This window comes from Daldinia decipiens (assembly GCF_022478715.1).
Source record: "Daldinia decipiens strain CBS 113046 unplaced genomic scaffold F4813scaffold_28, whole genome shotgun sequence".
NCBI classification, from domain to species: Eukaryota; Fungi; Ascomycota; class Sordariomycetes; order Xylariales; family Hypoxylaceae; genus Daldinia; species Daldinia decipiens.
The window spans coordinates 276833-298254 of NW_026054571.1; the positions used below are offsets into that span (position 1 = coordinate 276833).

The following is a 21422-nucleotide window of genomic DNA, read 5'->3' on the forward strand; positions in this document are numbered from 1 at the left end:
GGTTTGCCTTTTCTAGCATGCCAAACCCTTCTATTCTCGGAAATAGGTAGTTATTGGTATAGGTTGCTTGATAGTTTCTATCTATCATCGGCCGTAGCGACGTGGTTCCTGTTATAGAAGGCGGCGAATTTACACGACGTTTTAGCCCCTATCAGGCTCGCTACATAACCACAGCTGGGCGATTTCTATGCAATAAGGGTCTAATCTTTTCCTATAGTGACGACCCCGTGAAGGTATTCCAGCCCTACAAGTTCTAGACGGTCTAGCTACTATCCATTCACAGTCATTAGCGATATCATAAGAGGTAGGTATCATGATGATCATGATGATCGGGTTATTGTGTTAAATCTGAGCCTATAACCCCCCTTCGTATTATATATCATAAATGAGAGCACAGCAGTATCGGCGCTGAGCTGTCCCATCTGTGCCAAGGGGCACTACGGAATAACACCTGCATCCAATGGTTATATTTCCCGATTTTATTGATAGATTGAGAGTTAGGCTCATATTCTCAGCCGTTGTGTCCATGTCGACTACGAGCTCGACTACAAACGCGAAGGTGTTTGCTATTACGAGACTTCATGTATCGAGCACGTCTGCGTGCCTGCTTCTCGGCAATATTAGCAACTTCACCGAAAGTAGTGTAATGTTAGACGATGTAACGGCCTTCTTTTTTCTTCTTTTTCAAACCAGCACCTTATTAGTAACTTCGCCGTATCTACGTAACTACCATGTAATAGGTATAGTATACTTGCGCTACGTCCTATCATCTCATATAATCTTACTCTATAATCGGGCTAGTCTAACATATATTCTTGCTTGACAAGTAAACCAAAGTAGATATAATTATTTATAGTTTTCATATACCTTAGGTACCTAGATAGATAAACGAGGCCATCTTACATTATTCTATACCTAAGGTACCTATAGCTATTGAGAATTTTGATGAGCTTACAAAATGTATCAGCAAACCGTATTGATACGTTTGAGCTATTTCTTCGGGTGGGACTAACAGCAAACGAGGCCTCGCCCGATGGTTTCTCTACGATATCCGTGCGAGTCCATCTCAAGTCTTCAATCGGGTAACAGGAAGAACTTGGATCGGATGTTCTCCAGACACTAAACGTGGACTTGAGGTATCATGGTGTCTATTTCAACCAGTGTGTGTTGGATCTTCATATTTATCCCCAAAGGAGTCGTAACAGTTCAACTTCAGGGTCCGACAATTCTCATCGTTGTTCGTCTGAGATTGGTCGCCTTTTATGATTGTCTTAGTTGATGCGGTATTGAGTTAATCGGGATTGTATGACGAGATCTACAGCCTCACATACGATTAAGAGGGTGGCGCCATTCTGCAGAACGTAGTCTGCGACCGGAACTTTGATCTACGTGGATATATTACCTTTTCGCAAGGGCTGAGGAAATAACTGGAAAATAATGAAAGTGTGGCAGCCATGATCTTCATTGAGCGAATCAATATTTTATTTGGTGGCCCTATGGTTACCCTGTGGTGATTCTAAGGGGTCCCAGCACAACGGAATCTCGATATTGTCGATATTAAGATGCATGGCGTCGGGTGTGTATCTCGGCGAATAGCGTGTTTTTCGTGATATTTCAATACTACCTTGGCGATCATGAGAGCTGCATCCGAGGCATCATAGTTCATGGCTGTGGGCACACAAGAATGCACACAAGAATGCGGTGAAACATTGGGTAGAGACACAGGTCAAGAGGACCCTTTTTAAGTCTTCTATAATAGAAAACTGTCGCACAGGTAAGACATCGGAGTTTTGAGCTGCATGGTAACTCACAGGGTCCAGCTGCTACCAGGTAGCTCTCTATAGGAGCTATCCTTAGGATGAAGAAACCATCAACACGTTGATAACTTCCAAGCCAACAAACCCCTTTACTTACAGCATGCAGGACGGCAACTGTTGACTTGTTGAGGACAGTCAGGCAGGTCGTATTCCGTCCTATATGCATTCAAATTTGATCGATTGCATAGCCTAGCTGCAAGTCGCTTTACTCCGTAATAAAGCTCATTTAACTTGTTTTTGGCTTCGCCAATACTGCTTCTACGTACACGGAGGGCGCATTCTGTAATACGACAAACGTAGAGGTCATGATTTTTCTGTCCTGTGCGACCAAGGCTCTATTCTATGTATGTAATTGTAAGTTGGTGTTCGATAGAAGTCGTAATCCAAACCTTTGCTGACCACCCTTCTTCTCAGCAGAGTTGTGATACCCCTTGCCGAAGGCGGCGCGCAGCACAGCATCGCGTACCAAGACGTCAAGATAACATGATGATTTGATGATTTGATGGCGCAAGTCATGGCTGAAACTGTCAATGCTGCTCAACCTACACCTTGTTTAGATGTCGGTGAGGCGACGCGTTGGCAGGCGAATATGTCAACGTCGATTCTCTACAAGTTTGTGCGCGTACATTAGGTAGGTACCTAGGTAGTCTAACGCCCGAAATAATAGTTAGTAGATGCGTACATAACCTATACACCTTGATCTCTGTGTACGGCGTGTACTCGGGCGAGAAGGGTCTTATTTATTGATTAGGGGTACGGGTATATTTCAATGTTATGCAGAATATGCGGAATATGCAGTGCGACGACGCATAGAAAACGGAGTGGTTCAAGGGCAAAGCCCATAACACTGGATCATAGATCTCACTCGATAAACCTGCGGAGTAAGTGTTCCCAGTCCCAGGACCAGTCAGTGCTGCCAGTCAACCAATTTGAACTGCCTGGATGGGATTAGTGAGGGGCAAAGGATTGTCGGTTCATCGTGGCTAGCCCAGATACGGATGTGTTATGGATGTGTTATGGATGTAACTCTTAGACGACGAGATTTGTTAGTGAGACCCGTAGAAACCATAGAGACCGTGTAGACCGTAGAGACCCCTGTTTTCCACCCCGCTTCTTATTCCATCATTTGCATACGAGCTGCAGTAGCAAGGTCCATTGGGAACCATCAGGAACGCGGCGAATTTACACTTTCACCACCTACATTATACTAACCTGGTATAAATCCACGGCACTTGGATAAGCTATAAGCTATAAGCCTCTAGGTTATATCATTTTCGTCATTAGCTAAGTGACCTGACCTAGGTTAGTGCCGCAGCAGCCCGCAGCAGCCCGCAGCAGCTTAAACCCTGAAAGGTTGACGAAGACGAGCGTGGGCGTGGGGACGGCATTGTCCGAAGCCACTGACCTTTGAGGCGCTTTTGGAGATCCATCCTTTTTAAGACGCACTGCCTCGCTGCTTATCATTTGATATCATTTGACGTCTTTTAAGTCTTTTAAGTCTTTTAAGTCTTTTAAGTCTTTTAAGTCTTTTAAGTCTTTTAAGTCTTTCCAAGCGCTACTTTGAAGCGTTAAGAGTTGTCTTGTCACCAACATCTTCACCTGCCAAACCACTTACGACGAGTTCACAGCTGGGGCTTGCGCTTGGAATTACCCAACTCTTAAACGCCGACGAATCAGCACTTCTCGTACTTTGCCGCTTATCCGTCTACTGTTCCGAAGTTCCAGAGGTTTCAAGGAGCTAAGCTGCAGTTGGCGGAATCTACTTGGAGCTGGTAAGCAAGGCGGAGAAGCAGGGCGTTCGATTTACATATCAACTTCAACTGCAACTGCATTCTTTCTCCCCTCCTCAACACACCCTGGTTGCCATGCTCCAGAAATAATCAATAGTCTCCCAATAAAGTTGGTCGAATATCTCCAATATGGTTGATGTCGACATCGACGCGTTCCTACGACTAGGCTATTGGCCTAACTCCAGAGCTAAAAGCCCAGGCCCGGGCCCAGATTCAAGATTGTAAGTTTCTATACCCCAGACCAAAATGGCTTGGGATGAATCCCCACGAACCAAAGTTGGGCGACTTACTGATACGTCATATGTAACGCAGCGCCACATCGAGTACACCATCAAGCCAGTCCTCTTATGTAAATGTGACGGCTCCGAGTAAATTACCGTTTCACACTCGTCGCCAGCGCGATTATCCTCCTCCGCCATGTGTTGAGGATGAGACGGCGTCGCTCGCAAAGGAATATAGGGCTACGGTTCCAGTTCTAGGTGAGGGACCGATACACCGGGGGGATATTGACCAGCAGCCTATTCTCCTCCCTGTGCATGAATATAATCCGGAGAGGCGCTTTGTTATAGTTTCGACCTCGTCGTCCGACTCTACAGGCGATTCCTCGGGAAATGCTAAGCAGCTACCGAGGCGACCCAAATCTAGGGATTCAAACCCCGAGCCCGAGCCCGAATCCGAGCCTACCTCTTATGAGGCGAACACCGGCCGCAAATGTGAGGCGCGCACTCGCCGTGAAGAGTCACCTGAGACTAGATCGGACGCGCGGCCAACCCGTGAAAGACGCCGTAGCAAACTTGAACAACTACCTACTATAACTACGGATATTAAGCCTGATTCTCGGAAATCCGATACAAGGAGATCGAAATCTACTACGAGATCTGATAAAGGCGACGAGAATTATTTCTCGCCCCGCCATCATTCTCGGCTTCAGAGTGGAAGTGGGCTGTCCCCAGATGTCATAGAACATGCTAGCAGAGGAAGAGATCGAGCATACTACCAAGGGGGCTCAGATTCTTACTCTCAAAATCGCAATCGCTCATCTCACCCTAATGTTGAGTACGAGAAGAGCCCTCGAGATGATAGGAGATATAGAGATAAGCCTCTCAAATCGGCCAAGTCGACAAGTCCTACTCATCACAAACGACGCTCGACTGCGGATATCTCCCAGCACGTTCGAACATCCTCGAAGGTTGGCTATGAGAATCCTCCGCCGTACGCCGAGCTTCGGTCGCCGAGAGCTGACGATACTAGCCGTAAACAACATGAACGAGATACATCATCTCAGGTCTCATCTAATTCCGAAGAGAAACCAGAAGTCCCGCCTCATAGTAAATACATCTACTCAAGTGATGAAGACGCATCATATCGAGCTCGTCCCCGCCGTCATCGGGAATCAGTCGTGTCTACTGAGGGGAGATCCTACCTCCAAAGCTCAGCAGAACTAAGACCCAGCAGCGATCGAAGATCCCGGGGCGCCTCCCCGCCTCCATCTTCAAGAACCTCCCAAGTCTATGAGAGGGAGTCGGCTTCATCTAATCCGCGCAGCTCTACGTTCCCAAAAGATATTAAATTTTCACGAAGCGAACATCGTTCTCACAATTCATTATCCCGTTCCTCTACCGGAAGATCCGAGCTTAAATCTTCTGCTCCGATCGTAATTCCTGCCGCCGCCGCCGCCGCCGCCGTAGCTGCTACCGCGGCGGCTGTACATTCTGGTTCTCCCACCGATCCTCGCCGGTCAGGTATATTTTTACCACCTAGAGTAGGATCCATCCAGCAAGATCCTCGCTCGTCAACATCGGCATTGTCGACGAGCCCTCAGAGACACGCACGCCAGCCGGCAGAATCCGGTTCGCCAAGGAGCCTTGTCAGCAAAAACCATTATATGCCCCCGTTTAAAAGATATCTCGACGAAGTGCAAGCTGGCGAGCTCCCTAATATGCGTGACTGCCCTCGTAGGCAAGCAACTACAGGGTACATGGACTGGCTAACGCTTCCTCGTTGCGACAACTTCGACATCTGTCCGTCATGTTACGAAGCTACGTTTTCTCAAACCGAATTTGCGCACCACTTTGTTCCGACACCGTTCCGCTCGGCAGACCGATATATCGTCTGCGACTTCGGGACTTCTCGATACTACCACATCGCGTATTTCCTAACGAGAAAATACGGAATGGCGGATCTAGCCATGTTTCGGAATATCGCCAACATCACCGCCAAGAGCCAGCCGTGTTCGGGAGCGAGAGAAACCTCCCGGATCTGGTATTCAGTCAAAGATCCCCGTTCGGGACACCCTGTTGAAAGCTTCACCGTCTGCTACACTTGTGCGAAGACCGTTGAGGTTTTACTTCCGAATTTAACGGGTCTTTTTGTGCCTATGGACTCCCCGGCTGAAGCCACAAGGGGTGTCTGTGCGATGCACCAGGATAATGAACGAAGGTTTTTGTTCTATTTCGATCTTTTCGAGGCAGCGGCCGATAAGGCCTTAATAACCAAGAGCATACCGGACGTTCAGGCCTTAGCCGATAGACTTCGCGACCTGACGGCCGTTCCCGAATGCGCTCGCGACACTCCGGTCCACAACGGGAAGTGGTACACAATGCGGTCAATTCCCGATCTTACGGTGTGCGAGGAATGCTTCGGGGAAGTGGTCTGGCCTATGATTCAACGCGACAGCAGCTCCATTGCGGCCAACTTCCACAAGAACCCCCAGCTACTCCCGCTGGCCGCTTGCCAGCTATACTCGGACCGCATGCGCCAAATATTCCAATGGGCCGTGCGGCACAACGATACGAGGTATCTAGAAGCGAAGGTCAGGGAACGCAGGATCAAAGATCAGGAGTACCACGCCAGGATCGTGGGACTCAATCCGCACCGCTTCGGTGCGGAGTGGGTTGAAGCCGAGCTCGACCAGGCGGTTAGAGAGTGGCAGAGGTGGGAGTAAGGGAGGTCATGATAATGAATAGATGGGCGCGGTCATATAGATAGAAGGGGTAGGTTAGGATGGCATGGCATGGCATGGCATGGCAAGGCGGGGAGGTTATGAGACCACGCTGCTTATGTGTGACGAAGATGAATGAAACTAGATTTATAGTGACGAGTAATGAGGCATGGTTATGGCGAATTCTTTAGTATAAACCTTTGATTTAATTGGCACACGAATAATGTTCAGTTGCTTATAACGGTAACTACCTACCTACCTGTGTACCTATGTCCCAGACAGGAATCCCCATCAACTTCCCCTCTTCATCATCCCATCCTTTTGCTTCCACGATAAAACCTAGCGATTTCCGCTCAACTGCTGCGGCCAATCAGCCGGGCACGTCCCCGTGCAGGGGATGCCGCTCTCGGCCTGGCCCTGGATATTACTACACAAGTACTTGGGCGTAGTCTTCCCATCCAGCGGGGTGATGTCAACGTTCTCGAAACTAAACCCCGAGCAAGGGCTAGACGCGGAGCAGTGGATGGCAGAAGCTATATTATACCGGCTAGTCCCCGTCACGTTGATCCAGCGCACATCCTGGATCGGCAGGCGACTCTGGTCGCACGCGCGCGCCGTGTAGATGCACGAGGTGACGTAGATGGGCTGGTTGACGTTCTCGGCGCGGATGTTGGAGAAGGTGACGTTGCGCACGCGCCCGTTGCCGCTGTAGGTTTTGACCCAGGCTGCGTTGGAGCTGTGCGTGCAGGTGATGTTGTTGAAGGTTACGTCTTGCACGAAGTCTGGCGCGTTGCCGGGGTTGTTGCCCAGAGAGCCGATGGTCGCGCAGCCGGACTCGTAGCAGTGCACGTCGGAGACTTGGATGTTGGTGCTGTTGCCTTTGATGGCTATGCAGTCCTGTAGGAGGTTTAGTTGAGTAATGCTCAGGGGGTGGGAAGGAGATAGAGATATTGGAGGAATTAAAGGGTGGGGGGACTTACATCACCACAGGTCACTGTCCAGTTCTTAATGAAGACGTCCTTCGAGTTCCAAGTGTCGGTACCATCGGTGTTCACAGTGCTCCATTGGCTGTTACTGGTCGAGTTCATATCCAGGTTCGTCATGGTGATGTTCTCGCTATACGCAACGAAGGTATCTAATATTCTATTAGCCCTCTTCGTCTTTTATTCATATTTCAAATTCAAGATACTATTGGTAAATATGAAGGGAGTGTGGGAGTAGCTTACGCCAGAACTGGCTCTGCCTCCAAGTGATTCCATCGATAAGAACATTCTTAGCATGCCAGAGCGTTAAGCTGATCGGTCGTCCGGCCTGGTTACTTGCGCCGCGGTTTTGGTCATACCAGAGCTGGCCCTGGCCGTCAAACAGCGCCTTGCCGAAGCCACGGATGCTGATATCTTGGCCACCAATGCGCCAGGCCGTAGACCGCTGCGCATACTCGACGCCGATACTGTTCTGCAACCAGTACTGAATGTCCGAGGACCATCGTAGCGTACCGTAGATCTCAACATCCACATTGCTCAGGTCTTTGAGATCCATCACCTTCCCGATGTGGAATGAACCCTCCGTTAAGATGACCTTGCCGTTCTTCCCGCATTGCTTGAAAGCATCGAGGATCTGTTGTGTGTCGTCTGGCTCCTTGCCACCCGCAACCGGTAGAGGTGTTACCGTGCATGTCGAGCCTGTGACATTGAGAGCCGCAGAGGCTCCGCTAGCAAATGCCAATAGAGCAGGTATAAAATATGTAAGCATCATTTTTCTTCTTCTCTTCCACGCTTTAGGTTATTTGTGGAACAAAGATGTTTCCCGGGCCTAGGAAGGAATCGCGCAATCACTACTCTTTTCTAGCTTTGGGAATCCAAGTCCTGAAAGACGTGATGGTAGGAAAGAGAAGTATAAATGACTGCATTCTCGTGGGAAAACGGAGAGTCCCATCTAGGTAAAAGATTCGCCGGACCGGAGGTATCTTAGACTACGGCCCCCCCTTAGTGTCAAACTCTTCCAGAGCCGTAGAACTAAGTAATCCATATTGCCGTCTTGGCTCTCGCGAAGTCCAGGCTACCTCGGTCGATGTTGGGCGGGCGGTGAAATGGGGAGGGGGGATGGGTTGCTGTAATGCAAACGAGAAGACATATATTATCTTAATACTATATTAAGGGAAAACGTGGCATCGTGTACCCCAGGAAAAAATGCGCTCAAATCAGAGTGCGCGGACGAAGAAACGTACCTAAGACATGGATATTGGCGAACTCGGCTAATGTGGAGTGGGCGTGGAAGAAAGGGGCGAGGTTGATTAAGCGGATATTGGAAATCTGGGGTCTAGACTACCTACCTAGGTACCTACCTCTTAACCTAACCGCAGAAATGGGGGGAAACTGTATAGTTGCCTCCTAGGTAGGTACCTAAGATAACATGATTGATGGAGAAATTTTATAAGGTCAGAGCTTAATAGCTTATCTACCGCCAGTGCACATTTGCAATGGTCTTCCCATTTGCGGCATGCTGCTCACAGGCTACGAGTAACTTGCTATTAGATCCAAGATTACCTAGAAGGCACCTGGGTAGGTATTTAAGAAGACCGTGAACCCCAATGCAGAACTCTATCATAAAATACTATAGAAACTATCCGTTTTCATACGAAAGTAACAAGAACTATTATTTTCGGTATGACGAATTTATGGAAGACAGTTTGCAGAAATTCAACAACTATTTCTAGGCAACTTCTACAAGAGAAAGTAGAGTATCTAATATAGACAGATGTTGAATACGACTAGATGATGTTAGTTAAGTCAGTTACATGAAAGAATAGTGCACAATTTCTAACAAAATACAGGTTAATACAATCTTGTATCTCCAATGATTTAAACCAGGTACTTAGGCGATATGTCACGATTACTGACACCTAGCCCAGACTATACAACTCATTAGATATCAAATATAGTACAGATATTCATGTACATTACTGTCAGGATTTATACCCGTTGATTGATGGCATACACAGAGTGAGTGTAAGTCAAACCACCCTTACTGGGGCCACCCTAGTGGGGGCCACCCATTTCCCATACAAAATCAACGATTTCGCATATCTTTATTTAATTCAAGAAAATAGATAAAATTATACGGTCTTTGATTTTGAGTACGGTATTGAATTTTCACCAGGTATAAAATTTTGAAAAAATGGCAGGGCTAATATCTGTGGTAAAATGAATACAAGAGTATACACTAACAATTATATACAAATTTATATGTAAAGCTGTTAAGGGATATTATTGCGTATAACTTTACCAATTAATATGGTATAAATGTAAAACTTATATTGTTAAATAAGGGACGTTTTAATACAACTTTAAAATCTAAGGCCAGTTATATAACTTATTTATCTGAGAAGTTATAAGCGTTTATAAGGTTTTATGGTAATTTGATGAAATTCCCATATAAAATTAAAATTTTAAAAATTTTAAAAATAACATTAAAAATACACTTTATTATTTTACTATTAAAACATTAGATTTTAAATATGATAAAATGTACATAAGCTATTATAATGATCGAAAAGTAAAACATAAGAGATTGTATATTTTTATCTATTCTTTTGAATTAATTATAGACATGCGAAGTTGTTGATTTTGTATGGGAAATGGGTGGCCCCCACTAGGGTGGCCCCAGTAAGGGTGGTTTGACTTATAGGGCAAGTAGGCCAAGTAGTATATTATATTGATCTAGTAACGCCTGGCCTTCTATCCTCTTGCGAGGGCTCTCTGCGCCCCTTGTACAGTAGATAGACCCCTATAGATACCTCTACCCACTTATACCCTGGCAATTACTACGATTTGTTGGGAATCATAAGTGTTACTATTGAAGTCTATGGTGACCAAGCTTCTGCGACTCCTATTCTAAAATTAACTGCGCTTTCTCATGAAGGGAAGCTTATTTGTCTTCTTTTACGATTAAAGATGAATATACAATTAAGATATTTGCCACTGAGGCCTCATCTTTATATCGCGACCAGACCGCAACTCTTAATACGCCTTGACAAAATACACACGGGCGATAAAGTCAAGCGCACCCAACATTGCCGCCAATGCAATAGACTTTCAAGTCGGAAATACCTCTTGGTTATGTTATACTTTGGAATGAGTAGAAATGTGGCGTTTGAATTTTGTTAGCAAGGAACTTTAAGCATCCAGGAAAAAATATATAAATAGCTAATGCCGCCGTCAATTGAATATAGTAATACTAGAGACAAGAGAGAATCAAGTTCATAAATAAAAACGGAAGATCTCATCTATCAGATAACACACTAGCTCTGCCTCGAAGGAAGTTCTCTGGACGTCTCAGCACAATATATGCGCTTGCTGTGGCTACTGATAGACGTTGACGTTAGTATAATCATTATTATCATTAACAAGCACATTCCTCTGCTAACTACGCGTCTTGTTAGGCACGAACAGCAGCATCGCTTCTTGAGCACGTTCGAAATGGACGAATCTTCATATGTTCCAGAATATTTCTATCCTACACATCGTGTACCTGATAGCCATGGGCAACCCGTTCAAGGCTACAGTTTACCACCAACTCAGGGTTATGCCGGGCAAACAACGACGGGGATGGGAGTTCCCTATCAAAGCACTACCCAGCCTAGTATAGAGGCAACGAATTTCACAGTACCGCCTCAAAGCACCAGTCAACCTAGTATGGGGGCAACAAATTTCATAGTCCCACCTCAGAGCACCAGTCAACCTAGTATGAGGGCAACGAATTTCATAGCCCCACCTCAAGCCACCTACCAGCCCGACCCGAGGGTTTACAATCCCTACCAAACGAACTATGGGCCAGGTCCTGTCCCACGCAGGCATTCTCAACATCTTCATCATGCACAACGTGAAAGGAGATTGGCTACATATCCATATTATAGCCCTATTAATACTGCGGTAGGCAACCAACAAGTCAACTACAGCTACAGCCAGCCAGGCTATATCGGACAACCGACTGGTAACCCCCCTCAATCTAGTTGGCCTATACGTCTTCCTAGTCAATATGGTCCACCCAGTACACCCAGTCTACCTAGGCAGTCTAGACAATCTAGGAGATCTAGGAAGCTTAAGAATTATCGCCAGGTCCAGAGGCAAACACATTCACCGCCGCCCCAGTTGGAACTTCCAAAGCCTCCGGCACTACCTTCTGAGACCCACACAGCGCCACTACCGAAGACTGAGTCGGTATTTTCAGAGGCCCAGAAAGTGCCACCGGAATCTCAACAAGCACTGCCAACGACCCAAACGGCCCCATCATACTCTCAAACGATACCCCCAGAGAACCATACAGTACAACTAAAACCTCAACCGGCACCGTCAGAGACCCAGCCATTGCCATCAGACGCTCAGTCTGAACAACCAAAGGCTCCAGAGATACCCCGTGAGCCCCTAGATGATTATTTAACCGGGCTCAGTGCCTCCGAATGGGATGATATGTTCAGATTTTATGTGCAAATTCTATTGAGATAAAGATATGCCCAAGGCTTATCTTTTATATATAGGATATTGTGTCAAATGCGAATAAAAAGAAAACTCCTATTTGAGTTTGAGACATGTGCCTTGCTACCTTATAAAAAGGAACAAGAAATGAATAAAAGAATGATAAAAGACCTGGAATATTGTTAAGGTATAAGTGGCTTAAGGGTAGACTCGGGGGTGGACTTAGGGGTAAATTTACTAGGATTAGGTAAACAATCGTTCAATATAACTACCTACCTACATATCCTGACATTTACTTTATACAACATTTGTGAAGGATTATATTTAATAATATATGACTTGGGTATAATAATTAATATATATACCGGTACCTACCTTATATAGAAACTATGGTGCGGTGTAAAACCTTAGGCTTTGCGTTACCCGGAAAATGACCTCTTGTTGACTGGGAGGTTGAATATCCGAATGGAAACGCTTCTCCCAGGAACGTTATCCCTAAGAAGCTATTATGCTTGCCATCTAATTAAGTCAATGGATGAAGTACTATTATCTTAAATATTCATAGTAAAAAATTTGGACCAGTAGAGGTTATATTACTGAGATGTCAGCAGTCATCAGTTTCAGGTTCAGCCCGCAGTGAAGTAAACTACTTTGAACTTGTTACTTCGTAGATGATGAGTTTGTCTTAGCAGAGAATCATAATAATAATAAAAAGTAAGCCACAATTCAAACTCGGAAGAAATCGACTGCTCTACCGGAGCGCACACATGCCAGGGCTATGAAGAAACAACAAATACGTGAATGAAAGTGTTCTTTTGATCTATATAGTCCATCTATTCAACCCTTATACCGTTGAGTCTAGATCGCGGTCTTGTCTGTTCCCTTTATAACAAGTTCCATCTTCTATCCACAGACTCGGAAAATCCCTCAACATGATGCCTATGTAAGTAGCTAAGATCCCAAGGATATCTCCGAAATGCCTTCGTCGGGAGCGAAGCGTAATAATCATTATGTGCCAGACCCAGATGTGGGGAAATAATACCAATAACGCCGACCATGAATCTTATCTCATGCATACCTCGTCATGCAAGCCACGTTCTTACTTGAGGGGATCGTAAATCCTCTCCTTGATGTACTTCGTCAGGGCAACGTCACCCCATTCTTCCCATTCGACCCACTGTTCTTCGGGTAGAGTGCTGACACCTTCTCTGCGGGCGGCCTTCATCACCTCCCGGGCGACGATGACGCTGGCATCCCTGACACGCTCGATGTTGGGGTAGATCAAACCCTTGTGAACTTCTTCGGCATTCAGGGACTCAGATAGTGAGGAAGCCGATATGTAGACCATCTCATCGGTGATCTTTGACGCCTTAGCGAGGATAGCACCGAGACCTAGACCAGGGAACACGTAGACGTTGTTACCCTGGTTCGGCCAGTAGGTCACAGCGTGGTCACCGGCCTTGACGGCAAACGGCGCAAACGGAGAACCGGATGCGAAGATAACAGTGCCATCTGTCCACTGGACTGCTTGCTCGAATGTGCATTCAGCTTTTGTGAGAGGGTTGCTGAGAGGGAAGAGAATGGGTCGCCTTCCAGAGCCGCCAGAGTCAACCGAGGCCTTGAGGGCACGAACGACAGACTCGGTAAAGACACCGAAAGTTGCCGTAAGACCAACGAGGGCAGACGGCCTCACATACTCGATTACTTCCTCGAGTGTGCGGAACTGGTGGCCGTTGTTATCCGACCGGGCAAAGTACTTCTTGTGGTCCGCCAATTTGTCACCTCGGTCCACGGTAACCAGGCCCTTGGTGTCAACAAGCCAGAACTTCTCTTTCGCAGCTTGTTCCGAGAGACCGCGACGGGTGTAGTACTCGACCATCTGCTTTGCGACACCAACACCGGCTGAGCCGGCACCCATGAATACTAGACGCTGCTCCTCGATAGGAACACCGGATAGGTTCACAGCGCCAATGTAACTAATATCATGTAAGTAATTAATGACAAAAGGTATGACGAGAAGCTTCGAATAACTTACCCAGCTAATACGACGGCACCGGTTCCCTGGATGTCATCGTTGAAGCACTTGTACTTGTTGCGGTAACGAGTCAAGTAGTTGAAAGCCTTCTCAGTCTCGAAGTCTTCAAACTGGACGAGCATGTTGGGGAAGACCTCGGCGGCAGCCTCCATGAATTCATCCATGAACTCCTGGGCAACAGCCGGCGTAGGGCGTCTAGCCCGGAGACCCAGGTACAGGGGGTCCTTCAGGTTGGTTTCATTGTTGGTACCGGTGTCTAGTACGATTGGTAGGGTCTTTCCGGGGTGGATACCGGCGGCACCGGTGTACAAAGCCAGCTTGCCGATCTAAGCAGCAGTCAGCTTCAGATTTCACGGGGCACTAATGTAAGCCAAGATGGTGTAAGGTGCAACTTACGGAGATCCCCACACCATTCATACCGAGATCGCCCAACCCCAAAATGCGGGATCCGTCCGTTACAACGCAGATTTCGGGGTCCGGATAAGGCCAGTTACGCAGAATCGTCCTCATCGACCGGCGCTGCTTGATCGATATGTACAACGCCTCCGGGTGAGTGTAAAGCGTAGAGTACTGCAGACACACATCACCGATGGTGGGAGTGTAGACTAGCGGCATCAAGTCACGGACATTGTCGATAAGTACTCTATAGAACAGATCCAAGTTCTGAGTCTTGAGGTGTGTCAAGTATAGATACTTGTCGACGTTGGTCTGCCTAGAGTTGATCACCTTCATGCACCTGGCGACCTGAGTCTCAACGTTTTCCATGGCATGCGGCATTAGACCTGTGAGGTTCTTAGAGACACGCTCATCTGGGGTAAAAGAGAGTCCTGGATAGCTTGGGTGTTAGTAGGAAAGCAATCGCAAGGGGGTGGGCTTGTTTAAAAACTCGGCGCAATACCTTTGTTCCACAGAGGCTCTCGTAATATTTGGTAACCACCAGCGGCGGACTGCGGGACGTAGTCTGTGCTTCGGTACTGTTGGACCTCGCCGTAGTGGTTCTGTGCGTAACCTCGAAGGCCGTCTAGGGCAGCCATTTTCATCTGTTCTTCAATTGCAGAAATATCGACCGAGGACATTGGGTTCAGCGCAGACTGCCTTCGTTGCATAGATAAGGACAGGCGTTTACTAGAGACGGAAGTATGAGAGGAACGCGCAGACGCGATAGAGAATGAAGAAGGAGAAGACGAGCGCGGCGTTGATATATCTGAACTGGCGGTGCTGTAAGTATTAAACGCCATTGGACGTCGCGGTGACGGGTGGCGTGCCAGTATTAAAAGACAACGGTTGGATGTTGAGCTGATGGGGTAAGACGGAAGAATAGGGCTAATAGGGGACTGTCCGATCCAGCTGACGCTATCAGAACTAGAAATGGCTGAAGACAACGTGGACGGGTACGGAGCAACAGGCAAAGACGATGGTTCCCCTTTTCGGTTATCACTACCAGTAGTGGTGCAAGAGAAAAGTCCGGAATGCAAGGAATACAAGGAACTAGGTTCGGGTGGGTGAACGTGGTGTGTCTGCTGATTACTGTCCCGAAGAGTATTCGTGTAATTTCTTGTGTTATTAATAAAAGTCCGCCTAACTACGAAGTCGTCGATGAGGCCGTTTGCAGATGGGACCGGGCTTCTTAATAACATTGATGGCGAGCCGGCATCAGGATGAGCACCAGCATTATTAGTTGTAGCATAAGGAAGAGCATGAGGAACACCAAGGGTCCTGGATCCGTATGCCTTCGTTCTCAGACCTCCATTCGCTGCCGCCAGACGACCGCTAACACGGAGCCGTGTAAGCTGTGACAAGGGCGAACTGGGGTTTCGTTGGGGTTTCATAGGGGATCAAACACTAGGTCGATCACTGTAGTATTTTCGCTATTAGCCCAAGAGCCCAGGGGGAGCTAAGGGGCGGCTGATCGGCAAGTTACGGAACGAATAAGAAGAGAGGGAAAGGTGAAAAAGGGTATATTTTCGGTACGAGAGTACCAACGAAGCACGGCCGTACCGAGATTCGCGTAGTTTGGGTATCCTCCAATCGATTTTTTTTTTTTTTACTTTATCTTGAGTGGGAAGCAACGTAAAAAAAAAGGGTTGCAAATCAATTGAAGCAACGTCCGAAACGGGTAACTGGTAAAGTTTTGAAGAAGTATGTAGGAGTCGATGTAGACAACCTAATAGACCTAATGATAGAGGAAAAAAAAAGTTATAAGTCAAGATTGACAGATACTCACTGAATTTCCGAATTTTCTCTTCTTTCTAAGAAAGATAGACGGAGAATTTTTGTTGGGATCCGATCAAGGGAAAATCAAGAGACTGCCGTACGAATGTATGCCGATACTTACATATCTACCTCATACAGCATACATGGTGGTGTGTGTAAGAGCATCGAAAGTACCTAGGTTAGTGTAGTACAGACAGGCATTGCACACCGTAGGGTTATCCCATAAGGTTATGGACCTTCATACAATACTCCGTCTTGGAATATGTTAGGTTAGGCAGTTATTGTACGTACTAACAACTAAAAAAGAAGGATACGCCGAATAAGGAAAGCTTTGCAATTCGTAATTGGGCCCGGGGAACGATCCTTAGGACTAGACTAGCCTTGAGGACTATGTAACTTACTGACTTCTAGTGGGACGTGGAACCCCCTTCGTATTGTACATACAATACAATACATACCTAAACCTACATGGTAAAGATAGCTAAGACGAAGGAAGGGTTGCTCATCGGCTGCCTTCACATGTCCAAGCCCGCCAAGTTACGACGTTGAGAGAGCATAAGTGCTATGTATATGCTATACGGTATACGAACTTGGGCATGAAGAATGCCTTATTGCTTCATCCTTTCTGTGGCTGGTTATGATACGATTATTCTGCAGAATCCAACCCCACGAATTGCCACGGAACGCCTTCTCGTCGGCGACAGCAACATTCACGAAATTTCTAGTGTAAGAGGTGTATGAGTGTGGTGTACGAGTGTAGTGTACGAGTGTATGACATTGTCGCAACACGGACTCCGAAAAAAAAAAATTGGGGTGCATCGGATTCTCCCTGATCCTTGACGTTGCATGTCCGTCGATCCCGCAGTCCCGACTCTTGTGACTGGTCCGAGATACAACCAATTGGGCTCTATCTCCCCGTCCCTGCATAAGTCGGATTTGCGACTTGGGACCGTCCAATGTTTCTGATTTTGATTTTGATAACGTACAGGTCTTACATAGATGGCCGAGCCCTTCCTCTTCTTGCCCTTCTCAAAAGTTGGGAATGATCAGATCAAAAGAGGCTTCCTTCGCAAGATCCTGTGATCCGTCAACGGTTGGAGGTCTTAATGACGAGGATCCGGGGATAAGAGGGTATATGGTATTTCCAAATGGAAATAACGGGAGACCATGACTCGAGATATTGTATGATTACTAACTAAATCATACCTCTCTCTGCTGTTACATACGAGTAATGCTATACTAAGGTGCCTAAGCAAACTCGTTTACTTCACGATGGCCCCCGTTCATTTTAAAAAATTTGAATTCTGGAAGCCCAATCCAGGGCCAGCCCGAAATTGATCACGATATTGCAAGGTATGACCGCGCCGAAGGATGGGGCTGACAGGGCTGACGAATCTTGTACAAACCCTTGTAAGGGACCCGGATTCTTCCGATCTGAAAAAATGCCACGAGGCGTGGGTTTTACCGACTGGCCTCTACATACACTATGTACATAGAGAATCGGTTGCTGTAAGTCTATTAACAGCCTCACCGAGTTCTAGTTAAGACTGCCACTATATCAGATTCGACAATAATTTCAAGATGACCGAAGCATACATGAGAGCTATGTAGTATGTTTCCTGCATTTACCTAACCAAAACTTGTCGGAAGAAATAGGGAATATGTAGTCGTCATTACTGCAATTTCCTTCGAACTGGTGCTTGATACGACCGTCAATTCTTTTGGGCTCTTCTAGTTCGTCTGATGAACCGCCCAGGCCTGTCAGCGCCCTTCCGCCCAATCTCTCCACTCCAAGCCCAAGCCGCCGAGCATGGAGAGCATGGAGAGCATGGAAAGGTCTCCACCGAGCTCAAACATAGATTCACCGTCACCGTCACCGGGAACCCTACGGGTTTTCATCTTTCATGCAGCTTAACTATCCCCACCTAGTCATCAATCGAGCTTCTCCAGATTACGGAGATACAGACAAGCATTTGTAGGTCTAGGCTAATTGTTTAAAGTCGTAAAAGCTCCATTCGACGTGCGCATGACCGCGCTCGAGCCTAATGAGAAATCCACAATACCCGCCGAGCTTGAGGCCTCTTGAGGCCTAGCTTTCCGGCAACGGTGAGCATTTCAATATCGTGACTAACGAAGTGGCCTTTACCATGGCCGCGATCGCCGCGCTTGTTTCTAGAAAGTCGTCCGAATATGTATATTCGGTCAACGACTAGCGGTGCTACGATGTAAGTACAATACATATAGCCGTGCCCGCACTACGGCTCGTCTACCGTTGTGCTGTCTCAGGGTGCACCCTGCTTTCTTGGCTTTTGAGCTTGTCTTGACTCTTTCTTAATGCATTGCCTTTTAATGGACAATAGGGCAAACTTCTTCGTATCGTGACGTGCCAATGGCTTGGGCAATTAGGAATATGTTGCGCGAAGTTTCAGGAGCTCCCAGTCTCGTTGGTATCTGCCTTTTACTGATACAAAGGCACATTATCACATTTATGTGACGATGCCGTCGTTTCTAAAAAGATATATGTTCTACCAGTAATCATGGCCCTGTTGGTATTTCCAATACCTATATAGGAATAGCATTGAAGCCACGCCGGCTTCTGTTTCACAGAAAGGATCGTCACCGAAAACTTTTTAAGTCTCGGGATGTTACGGCGAAAAACTCTGCTCCTCAATGTGTAGTGTCCCTTATTTCAGATAGACGTCCATCTTAGTAAGTGCCAGGCTCGGCTAAGCTTCGAAGACGAATTTAGCAACATTGTGTTATATTCTGACATGAATCCTCCAAGCATGAGACGCAATCAAAATTTTATAGCTCTATACGGTGTTTTTTTCGACTAACAATTTCGTCTCTGATTGCTTGCCTAACCTAATATAGTTCATAGCTTGTAGTTTTCACCATATTGCTTAAGTCTATGTGAGAAGACCGCTCCTTGGTACGCTTAGGCATTCCCAATAGTGGCGTCTCATAAAGAGCTGGGCAACATCGCCGCCTCGTGTAATGATAAACATTATAGCGAAGCTTCTTACAACCTACTACTTAAGCTATTAAGAGTCACAGACAATATGCGTAGGCTACTAGAGCAGCAGTAAGTCAAATAGAATGCCAGTTGATATATAATCTACTAGTTAAAGTTCCTCGGCCACTTAAATTACCCCTCTTATACATATATCCTGCTAACCTAGGTATGTGACATCTATATCAAAGGAGGTGTATCCTACTTAACTAAATAGCCAAGAGACGATGTAGGATTAACGAGGCTTCCTATTTGTTTGCCTAGGCACCTATCTAGACACTTGATTCGGATTACCTAAGGGTCAAGGCTCTGTATTAGCGAATATACCTATTCTAGACACGAGGCTTCTCGTCGTTCGACAAGATACGTAATTAGGTGAGCGACTTAAGTAGTAGAAATCACGCTACCTTACCGCATGTCTTTATAGCTGATCTTTATATATTGGTTAGGGGATGATAGCTACGTGCGGACACTCTATCAATCTCACAACCAACATATATAGATTAGGTATCCAACTCCGCCCCCTCTATCATCACAAATTCCACACTCAAGGCTTCTCAAAGCACATGACCGCGTACCTAAACGTCTCGTTTGCGTAACCTCTCCTCATCGCCCTAAATGCCTGCAAGAACGCAAGGCCGTCTCTACCTTGAGATATGGCGAAGGCCCAGAGTGAAGGTGAGGAAACAAGAGACCATGAAATATCCCTATACGTGACAATTAGACCCCAATTTTGCATAGCATAACTCGAAGTAGCTTACCATGTCTTAGCCACGTCCTTACTTATATCAACCGGCTCCTTGCGAGCTCGGAACCCTGCCTGCGCCGCTAGGGCAACATACTCGTCCGCGGTATAGAGCCGGGGGAGTAGCATGCCGTCTTCGATGGGCTTGATATCAGCACTCTCCTGCTCGGGCGATAGAACCGGCGCCTTGAACCAATCGGCAATAACGAGTAATCCCCCACTCTTCACCAGGGAAAACGATGACGAAAAGAAAAGCTCCTTATTCGGCAGATGCGACAGCGCCTCCGATATCCAGACGCAGTCGAATGTCTCCGTTTCATCACCGGCTGCCGGACGGAAGTGATCCAGCATCTTCTCGGCGTCGAGCTCGAGGAAGCGGACCCTTCCTCCTCCCCTCCCCGCCTCATCGGCGTACCTCGCAAAGCTTCCCGGAGAAGGCGCGGAGCCGCCCGTCTCCGTCGCAGTCACCTGTCTCGCGATCTCGACCTGCCGCCCGCTGATCGTAATGCCGGTAACCGTGCACCCACGCTCGCGCGCGAGAAACCGGCTCGTGCCGCCGACGCCGCAGCCGACATCCAGGACCTTGGCGCTAGCGGGCAGAGCCGAGATCTCAAGCAGATAGTTAATAAGATTGACCTGGGCTTGCTCCTTAGTCTCGTGGGCGGACTTGAAGAGGCCGTGGTGGATATGTTGGCCCCTACGAGTGAAAAATGAACGTCTGGCTTAGCTCCGCACCGGAAATAACGATAAAATGAGAGGCGGGAAATACCATAGCGAGTAGTAGTAGTCCGACGCGATTTCGTAATGCGTCTTGATCCTGTCCTTCAGCGAGTCGAAGGATCCGTGGGCCTCAACGCTGGGGATCTCGTGCTGATCGCCGGGGTGGAGTTGGGGACTCGATGCTTCGTGTTGAGCCATGCTTGATAGGTGGAGGTGCCTCCTTGGGTATGTCTTACAAGTCCTATGCACAGATCGGACTTAGATAAGAGTAGGCTTGTCCAGGAGAAGTGAGGCAGAATAAAAGTCACACGACAAGTAAGTGGCACACCTACCACTGTCAGGTAATTATTAGAAGAAGCTATTCTGGTGAGGTTCTCAATAGATATGGGCCGAAGCAACGCTAAGGCAAGCAACTGGGATCTTGGCTGCATGTCACATACAGATTGCTGAGCACTTGTGACGAGCTCCGAAACGTTGAATCGTTGTTGTGCTTTCGCCTAATCTGTAATTGATTACATCATGATGAGACCGACAGCAGAATTACGGTGGTTCTCTTGGGATTTAATTGTGCTGGGCTTTTCTGGCTTATGCATTTGCATAAATAAATACCTGTACTTGTAGGCCAACTATACACATACAGCTGAGATATAATAGCTTAGGTACATACACATAA

General features: G+C 47.0%; 5 protein-coding genes across 5 annotated transcripts; 2 read left to right on the forward strand and 3 right to left on the reverse strand.

Annotated features, from left to right (window-relative positions):
* Positions 1 to 3274: 3274 nt before the first annotated feature.
* F4813DRAFT_366787 (uncharacterized protein) lies at positions 3275 to 6803 on the forward strand. Its single transcript, XM_049244079.1, has 2 exons — positions 3275 to 3828; positions 3920 to 6803. The coding sequence occupies exons 1-2, from the start codon at positions 3737 to 3739 to the stop codon at positions 6549 to 6551; spliced, it is 2724 nt and encodes a 907-aa protein (XP_049097617.1). The 5' UTR covers positions 3275 to 3736; the 3' UTR covers positions 6552 to 6803.
* Positions 6804 to 8912, reverse strand: F4813DRAFT_366792 (glycoside hydrolase family 28 protein). The gene is made up of 3 exons (XM_049244080.1): positions 7775 to 8912; positions 7529 to 7683; positions 6804 to 7445 (listed from the first exon to the last, which is right to left on the reverse strand). Exons 1-3 carry the CDS (start codon positions 8301 to 8303, stop codon positions 6888 to 6890), a joined length of 1242 nt encoding a protein of 413 aa, XP_049097618.1. The 5' UTR covers positions 8304 to 8912; the 3' UTR covers positions 6804 to 6887.
* A 2114-nt stretch (positions 8913 to 11026) lies between these two features.
* On the forward strand, positions 11027 to 12248 carry F4813DRAFT_398058 (uncharacterized protein; the record flags this gene model as incomplete). Its single annotated transcript, XM_049248004.1, has 1 exon — positions 11027 to 12248. The coding sequence occupies one exon, from the start codon at positions 11027 to 11029 to the stop codon at positions 12050 to 12052; it is 1026 nt and encodes a 341-aa protein (XP_049097619.1). The 3' UTR covers positions 12053 to 12248.
* An 873-nt stretch (positions 12249 to 13121) lies between these two features.
* Positions 13122 to 15295, reverse strand: F4813DRAFT_381939 (NADP-dependent malic enzyme; the record flags this gene model as incomplete). Its single annotated transcript, XM_049245733.1, has 4 exons — positions 13122 to 13998; positions 14058 to 14383; positions 14454 to 14884; positions 14956 to 15295. 4 exons carry the CDS (start codon positions 15293 to 15295, stop codon positions 13122 to 13124), a joined length of 1974 nt encoding a protein of 657 aa, XP_049097620.1.
* A 4062-nt stretch (positions 15296 to 19357) lies between these two features.
* Positions 19358 to 21306, reverse strand: F4813DRAFT_366799 (S-adenosyl-L-methionine-dependent methyltransferase). Its single transcript, XM_049244081.1, has 4 exons — positions 21082 to 21306; positions 20799 to 20990; positions 20046 to 20726; positions 19358 to 19991 (listed from the first exon to the last, which is right to left on the reverse strand). The coding sequence occupies exons 2-4, from the start codon at positions 20945 to 20947 to the stop codon at positions 19832 to 19834; spliced, it is 990 nt and encodes a 329-aa protein (XP_049097621.1). The 5' UTR covers positions 20948 to 20990; positions 21082 to 21306; the 3' UTR covers positions 19358 to 19831.
* Positions 21307 to 21422: the final 116 nt, after the last annotated feature.

Excerpts from the sequence above, each read along its gene's own strand:
- F4813DRAFT_366787 (XM_049244079.1), top strand. The coding sequence starts at position 3,737 with ATGGTTGATGTCGACATCGACGCGTTCCTACGACTAGGCTATTGGCCT. Across the intron at positions 3,829-3,919 it reads CCGGGCCCAGATTCAAGATT|CGCCACATCGAGTACACCAT; the intron begins GTAAGTTTCTAT and ends TATGTAACGCAG.
- F4813DRAFT_366792 (XM_049244080.1), bottom strand. The coding sequence starts at position 8,303 with ATGATGCTTACATATTTTATACCTGCTCTATTGGCATTTGCTAGCGGA. Across the intron at positions 7,684-7,774 it reads GAGGCAGAGCCAGTTCTGGC|ATACCTTCGTTGCGTATAGC; the intron begins GTAAGCTACTCC and ends ATAGAATATTAG. Across the intron at positions 7,446-7,528 it reads GGACAGTGACCTGTGGTGAT|GACTGCATAGCCATCAAAGG; the intron begins GTAAGTCCCCCC and ends AACCTCCTACAG.
- F4813DRAFT_366799 (XM_049244081.1), bottom strand. The coding sequence starts at position 20,947 with ATGGCTCAACACGAAGCATCGAGTCCCCAACTCCACCCCGGCGATCAG. Across the intron at positions 20,727-20,798 it reads GACTACTACTACTCGCTATG|GGGCCAACATATCCACCACG; the intron begins GTATTTCCCGCC and ends TTTCACTCGTAG. Across the intron at positions 19,992-20,045 it reads AAGGACGTGGCTAAGACATG|GGATATTTCATGGTCTCTTG; the intron begins GTAAGCTACTTC and ends TGTCACGTATAG.